Source organism: Globicephala melas, chromosome 3 (genome assembly GCF_963455315.2).
Source record: "Globicephala melas chromosome 3, mGloMel1.2, whole genome shotgun sequence".
In the NCBI taxonomy this organism is placed as follows: domain Eukaryota; kingdom Metazoa; phylum Chordata; class Mammalia; order Artiodactyla; family Delphinidae; genus Globicephala; species Globicephala melas.
The window spans coordinates 163,666,668-163,682,186 of record NC_083316.1 but is presented as its reverse complement, the minus strand read 5'-3'; the positions used below and the strand labels follow the sequence as shown (position 1 = coordinate 163,682,186).

At 46.5% G+C, this 15,519-nt stretch overlaps 1 protein-coding gene across 4 annotated transcripts in view; it reads left to right on the top strand.

Moving 5' to 3' along the window:
- Positions 1-15,519, top strand: part of LDLR (low density lipoprotein receptor) — a 36,048-nt gene that overhangs the window by 7,173 nt on the left and 13,356 nt on the right. Inside the window, exons 1-8 of one of the 4 annotated variants that reach the window (XM_060297105.2) lie at positions 327-491; positions 4,030-4,152; positions 5,110-5,232; positions 6,862-7,248; positions 9,649-9,771; positions 11,757-11,879; positions 13,340-13,459; positions 13,936-14,061. In XM_060297105.2, coding sequence (XP_060153088.1) covers positions 392-491; positions 4,030-4,152; positions 5,110-5,232; positions 6,862-7,248; positions 9,649-9,771; positions 11,757-11,879; positions 13,340-13,459; positions 13,936-14,061 — 1,225 coding nt within the window. In that variant the 5' untranslated portion in view covers positions 327-391. Of the gene's footprint in view, positions 1-326; positions 492-908; positions 1,218-4,029; positions 4,153-5,109; positions 5,233-6,861; positions 7,249-9,648; positions 9,772-11,756; positions 11,880-13,339; positions 13,460-13,935; positions 14,062-15,519 lie in introns of those variants that run through there. The other 3 variants (XM_060297104.2, XM_060297106.2, XM_030879745.2) reach the window with 3 other exon arrangements.

Genomic DNA, 15,519 nt, shown 5'->3' with positions numbered 1-15,519 from the left:
TCTCTGCCACCTTATGTCTTGACTTTAACTTAGATGGAGACCACACTTCCATTTTGGCCAAGAATGGGATGAGTTGGAGACTCAGCTCTTCCTTCATCATCATAAGGTCTGGCCTTCACATGCCTTCCAGCCCTAAAGACTTTTTTCCCCACTGATGCTCCCCAAGTCTTTATTCACATTCATTGTTCATTTTAAGGAACTGCAGTGGGGACTTCCCTGGTGGCACTGTGGTTAAGAATCCTCCTGCCAGTGCAGGGGACACGGGTTCGATCCCTGGCCCGGGACAATCCCACATGCCACGGAGCAACTAAGCCCGGGGGTCACAACTACTGAGCCTGCGTGCCTAGAGTCTGTGCTCCACAACAAGAGAAGCCACCGCAATGAGAAGCCCATGCACCGCATTGAAGAGCAGCCCCCGCTCGCTGCAACTAGAGAAAGCCTGCACACGGCAATGAAGACCCAACACAGCCAAAAATATTTAATGAAGAAAGGTAGGAAGGAAGGAAGAAAGAAAGAAAGGAAGAAAGAAAGAAAGAACTGCAGTCATCTAATGTATGTCATCTTTCACCTCAATGACTTGGGAAAAAAATGACCTTCTTATTTTGGGATTATATTCAATGTAAAAAAAGTTGCAAAGATATTACAGAGAATTCTCATACCCCTCATACATTTTCCCCCAATATTAACGTCTTACATACTACAGTACATGTCAAAACTAAGAGATTAACATTTGTATATTACTATGAACTCCAGACTTTCTTTGGGTTTCATCCATTTTTTTCTTTAATGGCCCTTTCCTCTTCCAAGATCCAATCCAGTATTTCACATCACATTTGGGCCCTAAAGTCTTTGATCCTAGTCTTAACCAGTTGGTCTCCCAACTCTTTTAATCGCATACCCTCACTGGTTAAAAAAATTTTGAGGAAGTCCTCCCTAATATAATTATTTATCATATACTGTACTAGTGTATGATGTACATGACAAACTATAACTATACAGAAAAGCAGAAATGTTAAAAAGGTGAGATTAAAAATCAGACACACAACATTTAAAAATATCTTGTTATTCGTGATGGCTTCCTGCTATAGTTAGTTAAAATCTGAAATCATGATGTAGTCAGAGCGTTTTTTTGCAAAAGTGATTCAGATTCTTTTTCAATTTTTTTTCTCTTATAGGTTATTACAAGATATTAAGTGTATAGTTCCCTGTGCTATACAGTAGGTCCTTGTTGGTTATCTATTTTATATATAGTAGTGTGTATATGTTAATCTCAACCTCCTAATTTATCTGTCCCTCACCCCTTTCCTCTTTGGTAACCATAAGACTGTTCTCTGTGTCTATGGGTCTATTCCTGTTTTGTAAATAAGTTCGTTTGTATCGTTTTTTTTAAGATTCCACATATAAGCAATATTGTATGATATTTGTTTTTCTCTGTCTGGTTTACTTCACTTAGTATGATAACCTCTAGGTCCATCCATGTTGCTGCAAGTGGCATTATTTCAGTCTTTTTTATGGCTGAGTATTAAGGGCAAGGTTAATCATTAGCAATTGGGCACAGAAGGCCACATTTCAAAGGGTGTCCTTGATCATTTTGATTTTTTTTGGCTTGACCTTCTATCATATCTGATTAGGTCTCTTTTTATCTTGTATGTTGAGGGTAGGAGGGGCAAAATGCTCATTAATAGGAATAACCTTGGGACTTCCCTGGTGGTCCAGTGGTTAAGACTTTGCCTTCCAGTGCAGGGGGTGTGGGTTCAATTCCTGGTCGCGGAGCTAGGATCCCACATGCCTCGTGACCAAAACATAAAACAGAAGCATTATTGTAACAAATTCAATAAAGACTTAAAAAAAATAGGAATAAACTTGTCAATGCTGCCATCTAAGGTTGGGAAGTTTGCACATTTACATCCACTCACAGCTCATTAGCTTAAACTCAGACTCATGGCCACACCTAGCTGCAAGGAAAATTGGGAAATTATAGATCCTCTTTTGGGTCGTGTGCCCAGCTAAAACTTGAAGGTCTTAATAATATGGAGAAGGAGGAGGAGAACAGATACTTGGAAACATTCTTCAATAGTCTCAGAGCTAAAGAATTATTAATGGAAATTCTTTTTTTTTTCTTTTCCAGGCAACAAAATTTTAATTTACCTGTAACCGTTTACTAGACTAAGTGTAGATGATTCACGTTTTCTAGGCAATACCACCATGGATAAAAACAAATTTGGGGGGCTTCCCTGGTGGCGCAGTGGTTGAGAGTCCGCCTGCCAATGCAGGGGACACGGGTTCGTGCCCTGGTCCGGGAAGATCCCACATGCCGTGGAGCGGCTGGGCCCGTGAGCCATGGCCGCTGAGCCTGCGTGTCCGGAGCCTGTGCTCCGCAACGGGAGAGGCCACAACAGTGAGAGGCCCGCATACCGCAAAAAAACCCAAAAAAACAAAAAAAAAACAAACAAATTTTGGGTGTTTAAAGAGAATATCAAAGGAAAAGAAAAATCTAAATACATAAAAAGCCCTAAAGTGTGTAAGATCTTGAATCTTCCTCACCCATATCCAGAATGAAGGAAGGAGAGACTTCTCCCATGAGAAGAATCATTAAAGGATCTACTGTCTTCTGTTCTTCTTGTCTGGAGTTTTCTCCCAGACAATGCGTTCATTAATTGCCTTTGTGCAAGATGAGCTCATGAATAAGTTTTGCACAAACCATTAAACTCTTTATTTGGTTATGGCTAACGTTCAAAATAAATTAATAAAAGAAAAGACATTCTTAATCTTCTTACAAAGGTAATAAAAATATAACAAATGTAGCCATCAGTTAAAACTTCTATTTTACATACTATTTGCCTTCAGAACATCTGACTAATCAGGAAAATCTTGCTAGCTTCTTTTTTTTTTTTTTTTTGGTCTTATTTCCTTATCCTGAGATGAACCAGATCATAATTTTTATTGGCCGCATTACTTTAGATTACAAAGGGGATCAAAGTTTATATTTAGAGGTTAAAGGATTAGTACCAGGTTTTACCAACCAATAAAAGTTTGCTTTGATCGTAGTTCACACATAACATGCATTCTAAATCAAAGCATGATATCTAAAACTAAATGCAGTCAATATTATTTTGTTCTCTTTTCTAAAGTGCAAAAATCATATATTTTAGAAAACTTCCCAAACACTTACTTTGTTCTCATTTTTTTTTTTTTTTTTTTGCGGTACGCGGGCCTCTCGCCGTTGCGGCCTCTCCCGTTGCGGAGCACAGGCTCCGGACGCACAGGCTCAGCGGCCACGGCTCACGGGCCCAGCCGCTCCGCGGCATGTGGGATCTTCCCGGACCGGGGCACGAACCCGCGTCCCCTGCATCGGCAGGCGGACTCTCAACCACTGCACCACCAGGGAAGCCGCTGTCCTCATTTTTATCTCAAAATCCAAGTCTTCGTTTTCCTAAGGAAAGTTTTCTCTTGATTAGATCTTTTGTTACTGTGTCTGTCCCATTTCTTTTGATCTGACTTTTAGTTATATGATTATCTTTTCTGCTGGATCTCTGCTCACTGACCTCTACATTAATAATTTCTCATAATTTTTATCTCTTTATAGTTCCTTTCTACCTACTGGAGAAAGCTTTTCAAGTTTTCCTCCAGCTTAATGCTTTTACAGCCTCAATTTTCCTTGGTACTCTTTCCAATACAGATTTGTAATATGCGAAATAATTTTCTTTTCTTTGTTAATGTACACCCAGTTTCTAATATTTTATTCCCATAGACCAATGGATCCATACTTTGGACTCAACAACCATGATGCCAAAATCTCGTACTGGGGACAAATCTCTCTTTTGGATGTGTTCTTTGCATCCTCCACAATACTTACATTTCAGTTCATGAAATTTAATTTGTTGTACATGTTTCATTTCCTGGGAACTTGACTGTTATAGTAAGGTTGTATTTCTGGTTCGTTCTTCAGTTGGCAGGAAATAGACACAGGGAGCATGGTCGTTTCTAATCCTGACCCTGATCCTTCCTTCTCCTTTCTTTCTCTCTCAGTGGAAGACAAATGTGGGAGAAATGAGTTCCAGTGCCGAGATGGGACATGCATCTCCTACAAGTGGGTTTGCGACGGGAGCGCTGAGTGCCAGGACAGCTCCGATGAGTCCCAGGAGACGTGCAGTGAGTCCCCTTTGGGCGTGACACGCGTCCTAACCTTTTTTTTTCACTCTTTTTTTAAAATTTAAGTATAGTTGATTTACAACGTTGTGTTAATTTCTGCTGTACAGGGATTTCCCTGGCGGCCCAGTGGTTACGACTCCACACTTCCACTACAGGGGGCCGGTGTTGGATCCCTCTTTGGGGATCCCCGCAAGCCATGACACAACAAAAACCACTTTTTTAAAAATAAATAAATAAACATTTCTGCTGTACAGCAAAGTGATTTGATGATACTGGATGACAGACTCGGTGGAAATTGGCCAGTGTATTGATGTATTCAGCTGTGAATTGGGAAATGGAGAGAGAAGATATTACTGGAACTGAAACTTTCCTTTAAAGCCTCTTTTTTTTTTTTTTTTGTAAATCGAGGTGAAATTCACATAACAGAAATTAGCCATTTTCAAGTGATCAGTTTGAGACGGAGGGGGTAGGGATAAATTAGGCGTTTGCGATTAACATATACACACTGCTATATAAAAAATAGATTAACAACAAGGTCCTACTGTATAGCACAGGGAAACTATATTTAATATCCTGTGATAAACCTTAATGGAAAAGAATATATATATATATATGAATCACTTTGCTGTACACCTGAAACTAACACAACATTGTAAATCAACTATACTTCAATTTTTAAAAAGCCAAAAAAATTTAAAAATTAAAAAAAGTAAAGTTCAGTAGCATGAATACATTCACAGTGCTGTACAACCACCACCTCCATCTCGTTCCAAAACCTTTGCAGCACCTAGCTTCTAATTTTAAACAAGCTCCATTAAATGTCCTTCATTTTGACTCAGAAAAGTGGGCTCGGCACTCCCTGTCAGAAAACTCTGGGTTTTTCCCTTTCAAAGCTCGGACTGGCGAGGCAGGTTGGTCTTCCCTCTGGGTTAAGGCTGAATCCTGTTTCTCCCATAGTGTCTGTCACCTGCAAGACGGGGGACTTCAGCTGTGGGGGCCATGTCAATCGCTGCATTCCTGAGTCCTGGAGATGCGACGGCCAGCTGGACTGCGAGAACGGCTCAGACGAGGAAGGCTGTCGTAAGTGGAGTCACTGGCCTGGTGGCCCGTGGGTCCTGGTTTAGTCCAAGTGACCTGACCGGGTTCCTGGCTAAGGTCAGAGTTTGTTCCCCAAACTGAGGGTTCTGTGAAGAAACAGGCCGAGAGTCTTGGAGGGGAAGGCACTTTGCAGTTGGTTCTGTCTTGTCTCTTTGATTTTATTCATTGTTTATAATTTCATTTTCAATTGCATAGGTTTTTTTTTTTTTTAACAAAATAAGGCCCTTTAAAAAACAAAAAACAAAAAATCCTGGGGAAAATTTAAATAACTGAGATCACATCAAATCTTCAAGTTCACAAAATATGAAAACCCTTAAGAGAGTCTTAAAAAAAACTAAAAACGGGGAGTTCCCTGGTGGCCAGGTGGTTAGGATTCTGGGCTTTCACTGCCGTGGCCAGGGTTCAATCCCTAGTTGGGGAACTGAGATCCCACAAGCCATAAGACCCAAAAAGTGAGTGTTTGCTTACATTTACCTTAGAAATGCACGTCTAACCTTGGTTAGTGGTCATCTGATGAAACAGCTCCCTGGGGAACATTTTAATAAATTTATTTTATTTACTTATTTTTGGCTGCGTTGGGTCTTCGTTGCTGGGCGCAGGCTCTCTCTAGTTGTGGCGTGCGGGGGCTACTCTTCATTGCGGAGTGTGGGCTTCTCATTGCAGTGGCTTCTCTTGTTGCAAAGCACAGGCTCTAGGCACGTGGGCTTCCATAGTTGTGGCTTGCAGGCTCTAGAGCGCAGGCTCAGTAGTTGTGGTGCACAGGCTTTGTTGCTCCGCGGCATGTGGGATCTTCCCAGACCAGGGCTCGAACCCATGTCCCCTGCAGTGGCAGGCAGACTCTCAACCACTGCGCCACCAGGGAAGCCCCCATATATTCTTTTTCATATTCTTTTCCATTATAATTTATTATATGATATTGACTGTATTCCCTGTGCACACTATTTTTTTGACTGCATTGGGTCTTAGTTGAGGCATGCAGGATCTTTGTTGAAGCATGTGGGATCTTTCATTTCCTCGCTGGGGCTTCTTCCTCTGTAGTTGTAGGGCACAGGCTTCTCTCTAGTTGTGGCGTGTGGGTTTTCTCTCTCTACTTGTGGCACGCGGACTCTAGAGTGCATGGGCTCCGTAGTTTGCAGCACGCAGGCTCTCTAGTTGAGGCTCATGAACTCAGTAGTTGTGGTGCAGGGGTTTAGTTGCTCCCGCCCCGGCATGCGGGATCTCAGTTCCCCAACCAGTGATTGAACCCGCATCTCCTGCATTGGAAGGTGGATTCTTTACCACTGGACCACCAGGGAAGTCCCCTGTGCAGACTCATACTGCTTCCCATGTACCCAGCCCAACGTGAGAGCTTTATACCCCAAGTCCTCAGCAATGCCTTAAGACACGAACAGATGAGGGAACTGAAGCACAGAGGGGGCCCAGGAGCTGGGCAGTCTTCCGGCCAGGGCAGCGGTTCCGTGTTCAGGGTTCCTGACCACTGCCTTGAGCTCCTGACCACTGGGCTCTGGCCTCTCCTTGGCTCAGTGTCTGCATCTGTGCAATGGGCTTGTGTCAGAATGTGGTGGGAGGCTCCCTGCTGACCGGGCTGTCGTCTCCCGTCCGTCCCCGCAGCCCCCAAGACGTGCTCCCAGGACGAGTTCCGCTGCAATGACGGCAAGTGCATCGCCCCGAAGTTCGTCTGCGACTCGGACCTGGACTGCTTAGATGGCTCAGACGAGGTGTCCTGCCCCGTGCCCACCTGCAGCCCTGCCAGCTTCCAGTGCAACAGTTCCACCTGCATCCCCGAGCTCTGGGCCTGCGACGGCGACCCCGACTGCGAAGACGGCTCTGACGAGTGGCCGCAGCACTGCGGGAGCCCTCAGCCGTCGGACCCCACACAGGGCAACAACCCCTGCTCGGCCCTCGAGTTCCATTGTCGCAGCGGCGAATGCATCCACTCCAGCTGGCACTGCGACCACGACCCCGACTGCAAGGACAAGTCTGACGAGGAGAACTGTGGTAGGGGCGCCGCACGGGTCCCCTCATCTGTCCCCAGGCTCCCCCAAGTCGGGGCAGGGGCAGTGCCTTTAGGTGGTTGAATGGTTTCACATCTCATAGCAAGAAAATCGGTCCCATTTCATGTTCGAGTCTTTCCAGTCACATGGAGGACAAGCTATCCTCCAAAGAGTGCTCAGTCTGGAACACCTATTTAATTAATCTCTTTTGCCCAGGGGAGCAAACTGCAACCTGCAGTATAATTTGGGTCCAGAAAGGATCCTGGGCTCCGGGCCTGGCTGGTGTCATCTGTGCTGTGTGACCTTTGGCCAGGGACCACTGTGCTGTGGTCTCCTCCCCTGCAGATGGGGCAACAGCATCGGCCTTTGCGGGCCTCGGTTAGAATCCAGTGCCATCCAATCGAACTTGCTGTGATGCTGCCCAGTGCACGAGCGCTGGCCAGTGTAGCTGGTGCCACTGAAAGATGGAATTCTTAGGTTGCTTTCATTTTAACTCATTGAAACTTAAATAGCCACAGGTGGTTAGTGGCGACTGTGATGAAGACGTGGCCCTGAGTCAGTGCACCCTGAATCAGGGCCGTTCTTGCACGGCTAGTGATGTAGGTCGTTTTCGTCTTTCTGTTTCTTTGGCATCTTTGCCCACGTGCACAGTGTTCAGAGTTGCAATCGCTGTATAGGTGTAATTAGACATTTTATTTTTTAATTATTATTTTTTTCCTTTTTGGCCGCCCCACATGGCATGCGGGATCTTAGTCCCCAACCAGGGATCGAATCTGTGCCCCCTGCATTTGAAGCGTGGAGTCTCAACCACTGGACTGCCAGGGAAGTCCCGTAATTAGACTTTTTAAAAACTTCTTACACCTTTTAAAAACGATTGAAGGGACTTCCAGCCTGCGGAGTCCAGTGCACCCGGCCGGGTTCAGTCCCTGGACAGGGAACTAGATCCCGCATGCCGCAACTAAAGACCCCACATGTCGCAATGAAGATCCCGCATGATCCCACCTGCGGCAGTGAAGATCCCACATGCCACAACTAAGACCTGGCGCAGCCAAAAAATAAATAAGGCAAAACAAAACAGTTGAAGACTTTGTATGTGATCGATCGGTTCTAAAACTGAACACCCTGGCAGTCCAGTGGTTAGGACTCCGCTCTTTCACTGCCAAGGGCCGGGGTTCAGTCCCTGGTTGGGGAACTAAGATCCCACAAGCCCCACGGCGAGGCCAAAAATAAAAAATAAATAAGTAAATAAACAAATAAAACTGAACACAAACTCATTTAATCCCCATGACTTGTGAGAGCACGCTTCCCTCATTCTTTACAGATGAGGAGACTGAGGCACAGAAAGGCAGAGTAACCCTCTGAGGACACACACCTGTGAACCCGAACCCATCCCTGATCACCCCACCATGTGAACTCTCATCGGAGAGCATGTTTTGCGAGAGTTATGTTCAGTTGTATTTTTTTCCTTAATGCAAAGATAGACACAGGGGTTAAAAATAGGATCATTCTAAATACACAAAGCAAAACAAAAAGTAGGATCATTCTCCTCTTTTACCTAGGTCACAGCAGAGCAAGTACACTTGAAAATAACAAGCTCCAGACATTTGCATATTTTTATTTTATTTTATTTATTTTATATATATATTTTTTGCGGTACACGGGCCACTCACTGTTGTGGCCTCTCCCGTTGTGGAGCACAGGTTCCAGACTCAGGCTCAGCGGCCATGGCTCACGGGCCCAGCCACTCTGCGGCATGTGGGATCTTCCCGGACCGGGGCACGAACCTGTGTCCCCTGCATTGGCAGGCGGACTCTCAACCACTGCGCCACCAGGGAAGCCCGTTTGCATACTTTTAAAAAGGTGGGTGGGGAGGATCATTCTGCCCATAGATTTATCATCTTTTTTCACTGACCTCCTGAAATCGAATTTTCAAATTGTAAACATTTTGATAGTGAAATGTAACCCATGGGAAAGTGCGGAAAACTTAAGCTTAGAGCTTAATGAATTAGGGTAAAGCAAAAACCTGTTGGAGGTCAAGGTCTGGACCGTGGTTAAAATGACCCTATTCTAGTCATCACGTGTGTCCGCCAAGATTTCATTGTAATGGCCTTTTTAGGTAGTGTCAACTGAAACATGTTTTACGTTTGCAGTGTGAGTCATTTGAGGGGCTGTATGATACTCAGTGGTATTGATATGATTTATCATAGCTTACCTGGCCGTGCCTCTGTCTGGGTTGGGACCACATCACTGCTTTTCTGCAGAGAATGGCCTGTTGGCTCTGCCAGCTTTTTAATGAATTTCCTGCATACGAGGATAGACTGGAGAAAAGTCTAAGAAAACGGTTGTGTTAGGGTGCTTTCCTGCCCACTTTCTTATTTTCCACACCTGGCTCTGTCTTTCCCAGCTGTGGCCACCTGCCGGCCTGACGAGTTCCAGTGCTCAGATGGGACCTGCATCCACGGCAGCCGGCAGTGCGACAGGGAGTATGACTGTAAGGACCTGAGCGACGAGCTGGGCTGCATCAATGGTGAGCTCTGTCCCGCCAGGGTCCAGGGCCATGGGGAGATGTAGGGGGATGAGCATGGTGCATCCCAGACAAGGGAGAAGCCTCCTGTGTGTCCTTGGGCAAGTTACTTGACCTCTCTGAGCCTCACGTCCACTTATCTGCCAAATGGGCAAAATGTAAGCACCTACTTCAGGACTGTGAGATTTAATGCGGTCGGAGTGTACAGAGCTCATGTCCCTGAGCTCAGTTACATGCACAGTACGATTCCATGTAAAGCACTTTGCTGAATTTACAACATAGCAGTTCCGCTCCTGGGAAACTTGCACTGGGAGAAAAGCTCTAGAACAGGCAGAGCAGCACTGTCCTAACAGCAAAACACTGGAAGCAACCCAAATGTTCATCAGCAGTAGAATTAATTTAAAAAAAATACGTATTTATTTATCTATCTATTTATTTATTTGTTTATTTATTTACTTATGGCTGTGTTGGATCTTCGTTGCTGTGCGTGGGCTTTCTCTAGTTGCAGCCAGTGGGGGCTACTTTTTGTTGTGGTGCGCAGGCTTCTCATCACGGAGGCCTCTCTTGTTGCGGAGCACGGGCTCTAGGTGCACTGGCTTCTGTAGTTATGGCACAGGGGCTCAGTAGTTGCGGCTCGCGGACTCTAGACACAGGCTCAGTAGCTGTGGCTCGCAGGCTTAGTGCTCCGCAGCATGTGGGATCTTCCCAGACCAGGGATTGAACCCGTGTTCCCTGCATTGGCAGGTGGATTCTTAACCACTGTGCCACCAGGGAAGTCCCAAAGTATTTTTTTAATTGTGGTAAAATACCTATAACATAAAATTTACCGTCTTAACCTTTTTTTTTTTATCTTAGCCATTTTTAAGGGTCAATTCAGTAGTGCAAAGTAACCGTCACCACCATCCATTGCCAGAACTCTTTTCATCTTCCCAAATTGAAACTCTGTCCTTGTGAAACACTCACTCCCCCTCCCCCTCCCCCTCCCCCAGCCTCTGGCACCCACCATTCTACTTTCTGTCTCTATGAATTTGACTCCTCTAGGGACCTCATGTAAGTGGAATCACACAGTATTTGTCTTTGTGTGACTGGCTTATTTCACTGAGCATGATGTCTTCAACGTACATCCATGTGGTAGCAGGTGTTAGAATTTCCTCCCTTTTTAAGGCTGAATAACATTCTATTGTATGGATGGACCACATTTTGTTTATCCAGTCATCTGTGGATGGATACTTGGGTTGCTTCCACCCCTTGGCTGTTGTGAATAGTGCTGCTGTGAACAGGGGTATATGGAAATAATTTTAAACGGCACATAGTGGAATACCATACAGCTGAGAAAATGAGGCTACAGCCCTTGTCTGCAGCCCAGGCAAACCTCATAACCTTGGGGTTGGGAGCAAGAAGGAAGTTGTAGGAATTTACTGGGTACAGTTATTATATCATACTCAAAAACAAGCAGAGTTCAACAATATATTGTTCATTCATACATGTTTGATAGAATGATTAATGAAAAAATAAGGAAATGGTAAACCCATAATTCAACACTATCATTACCTCTGGGGGTAGCAGAGAGTAGGGGGATGGGATGGCAAAAACCACTATAATAGTCTCTGTCAGGGCCCAATGGTACAGGCCAGATAGTAAGTATTTTCAGCTTTGTGGGCCATAGTCTCAATTACAACTACTGGACTCTGCTATTATAGCGTGAAATCCACCGCTGATGATATGTAAATGAATGGGCAGGGCTGTGTGCCAATAAAACTTTATTTAAACCAACAGGCAGTGGGCCAGAGTTTCCCAGCCCCTGCTCTTGGTGACATTTCTAATTCTTAAGCTGAGTGGAGGCTTCACAGACGTTCAATAATTATTCTGTTTTATTACCAAATACGTTTGCATCTATTCTTGCATGAATAAGCTATCATATTAATAAAAAGCACTAAGTGGGCTCCTGCTGCTCAGAAGCACCTGATCCTCCTCTGTGGCTCTCATAGTGACTCTGTGTGAGGGACCCAACAAGTTCAAGTGCCAAAGCGGCGAGTGCATCTCCCTGGACAAAGTGTGCAACTCAGTCAGGGACTGCCGAGACTGGTCGGACGAACCCCTCAAGGAGTGCGGTGAGCCCCAGGGTGCGGGCAGCTGGCAGAGCAGGGGTGGGACCCAGACGTGGGTGCTGCGGTGCTGCGAGGGGCTGGCCCACCCAGGCCCACAAGTGCTGTGGGGTGAGACAGATGGTGGGGGGTGGGTGCTGGGGATAAGTGGATTGGCTTCTAAGCCTTAGTTTTCCCAGCTGTAAAATGGGACAGTAACTGCTCCCACATCCTAGGGCTGCTGGGGATCAAATGATGCAATGCGTGTAGTTTTAGCAGTGCTATGACCCATATTTTGGACTTTACAGGCCATAAGGTCTGTGTCACAGCTCTTCAACTTGGCCATTGTAGCAGAAAAGCAGCCATACAAATGCATACACGTGCATATGAATGCTTGGGGCCGTGCTCCAAGGAATATTTTATTATGGATACAGAAACTTGAATTTCATAGAACTTTTTCACGAAATACCATTTTGCTTTCGATTCTTATTTTTCTTTTCAACTGTTTTTAAATGTAAAAACCCTACTTAGCTGTGTAAGAGCAGGTGGAGGGCTGGCTTTGGCCCATGCCTGGTACAGAGGGTAAGAGCATAGATTCTGGAGCCGAGTGCCCTGGGTTCGAGTCCAGTGCTGTGATCTTGGGCAGGTCATTTAATCTGGCCATGCCTCAGTTTCCCCAGCTGTAGTTCCCTTGCCTTTAGGGTTGTAGGGAGGATTAAATGGGTTAATATATGTAACTGTAGGAAGTTGTATGTGGCTTTTATTTTTTTTTTTTTTTTGCGATACACGGGCCTCTCACTGCTGTGGCCTCTCCTGGTGCGGAGCACAGGCTCCGGACGCGCATGCTCAGCGGCCATGGCTCACGGGCCTAGCCGCCCCACGGCATGTGGGATCCTCTCAGACCGGGGCATGAACCTGGGTCCCCTGCATCGGCAGGCGGACTTTCAACCACTGCGCCACCAGGGAAGCCCCGGCTTTTATTTTTTATAATTAAAAAAATTGTAATTACAGTTAAAAAAACATAAAAATTTACCATCGTAACCATTTTTAGTGAAGTTCAGTAGTGTTTTAAGTACATTCACGTTGTCGTGCAACCATCACCACCATCCATCTCCAGAACTATTTCATCTTGCAGAACTGAGACTCTGTCCCCGTTAAACACTAAGTCCCCCTCCCCCTCCCCCAGCCTCTGCACCCACCATCCTACCTTCTGTCCCTATGAATTTTACTGCAATAGGGGCCTCGAGGTGGAATAGTGCAGTATTTGTCCTTCTATACCTGGCTTATTTCACTCAGTATAACATCCTCGTGGTTCATCCATGGCGTCCCATGTGACAGTGGCTGAGTCCTCTTGGGAGTCATGGTACTTCTGCAGCTGCACAGTCATTGTGGTGATTATAATGATGACGGCGAAATAGCACAGGGTGGCGGGAGAGTGGCGGCTGGAGGCCAGAGTGTGACCGGTCTCCATCCCCCACCTGGCACAGGGACCAACGAGTGTCTGGACAACAAGGGCGGCTGCTCCCACATCTGCAACGACCTCAAGATCGGCTACGAGTGCCTGTGTCCTGAGGGCTTCCAGCTGGTGGACAAGCACAGATGTGAAGGTGATTCCCGAGCCCCGGCCCTTTCCCTGGACATGGGGAAGGTCAAGCCCTCAGCCTCAGTTTTCCCATCCATTAAGTGGGCGTGGGCACCGTCCCCTCTGTACAGGGCTGGTAGGAGGCCAGGTACACGGGCCAACTGTCGCCGGCTTGGCTCTCAGGGAGGACTTGCTTCTGGCCTTTGGGGATTAATAATTAAGAAAGAAATCTCAGCTGACTCAGCTTGGCCCTGCTGGCTGTGCCCTGAGGTGAATGGTGAGGTCGGGGTCACTGTTAGAGGTGACACTTGGCTGTTTCCAAGATTTTGTTGGTCAGAGTCCCTGGCCCTGGAGGTCTTCCCCAGAGGGGATGAGCTATCCCCCATTTGATGAGCTGTCCCCCATTTGCCACTGGGATGCACGGCCTTTGGTCAGAGCCCATGGCTCCATCTGCATCCCATGGGGAAGATGCCCCAAATCTCTCTGTGTCCCATCCCGCAGACATCGACGAGTGTCAGGACCCAGACGCCTGCAGCCAGCTCTGCGTGAACCTCGAGGGCAGCTACAAGTGCCAGTGTGAGGAGGGCTTCCAGCTGGAGCCCCTCACCAAGGCCTGCAAGGCCGTGGGTGAGTGTAGGGAGGCGGCGGGACGGGGAACGAACGTGGTGGGGAATTTTATCATCTGAACTTTGCACCGACTGCAGTGACCCGGGGGTAGACCATCTGCTCCGGAGGCCTTTGGTAGGTGAACACCACAGCCTAGTTAGGAATCGGGCTAGGGAGCTGCCCACACCTGTCCGGCTTCTCTGAAGATGCAGATCAATCCCGTGGGGGATGGTTTGTAGCCCCCAGTCCCATGAGGGGCTTCAGGGCACAAGAAGTGGAAAGCCATGGCCTGAACAGCCTGCACCCCCTCCAGCTAAAGGAACTTATATCAAAAAAAGTAAATCCATTGAAAAGAGACCAAAATATAATTGTTCATAATGAAACAAAATAGTACAAATCACTGAGTTTCTTCTACCTGACGTTTAGGTTAGAACTGCAACCATGCACTAATTCTTAGAATCACCTAGATCAAGGGATCCCATGGTTTTGGAGGCATAGCTGTCCTGGTGAAGTTGACAGGTCACCCAAACATCCTTTGTCTTCTGTCATGTTCTGCTCTTGCAGTGTGATTCCAAATGAGGGCCAGTTTTGCAGAAATATTTTAGAGCTGTTTCCCCTAGGGCCTCTCAGTCATCATCCCTTTGACAGCTCCCTGGCTTCCCTCTGTTACATGCCCATGTGTGAAGCCCTCCAGGATTTGAGATTTCATTTTCATCCCATTCTGTAGGGGCAGGTCCCTACAGATGCCATCCCAGCTGGAATGGTGTCATGGGAAGGGATATTCTGAGGGGGGTCAGTTGTAGAAGGCTCGGTGTGTTGGTGGATATTGATGTCATGGTTATAGCACAGCCCCCAGAGTCAAAGTGACCCAGGTTCGAATCCCAGCTCTACCACCCACTAGCTGTGTGACCTTGGGCAAGTCACTTCTCTCTGAGCCTTAATTCCCTTATCTGTACAGGGAGCTGACAACAGCCGCTGCCTGTTAGGAGGGTGAGGGTCAATGAGAGAAAAACGTAGGAAAAGCACTAAGCAGAATTCCCTGACATTAGGAATCACTTTGTTTACATTTGCCGTTATCATTTCTTCATCTTACGTTCTTCAATGTAAAATGCTGGGGCCCAGATGTTTTCAAATGTAGGTTTTACTATTATTCAGCTATGGTGAGGCCAACAGACCAAACCGGGGTTGTGGGAGAGCCTTTATTGTGGTTTCTGTGGGAAGGAACAGGCGAGTTTGAATAATTTCAGTGGTCTCTGGGGAATAGACGCTGGCCCTTGTTGTCTGGCACCTGTCCCTGGGGTGACTAGGGAAGGTGGATAGTGGGCAAGAGTGTGAGACCCCAGTAAAGGATGTGGCGGGGTGTGGGCTGGTTAGTTTGCATTTGAAGTGAGTCATTTACCATGTCCTCCCCGATCCACATCAGAACCACTTTGTTAATACCCCAGGCAGGCATCCTGGTGTCTCCCCTGATTCAGTCAG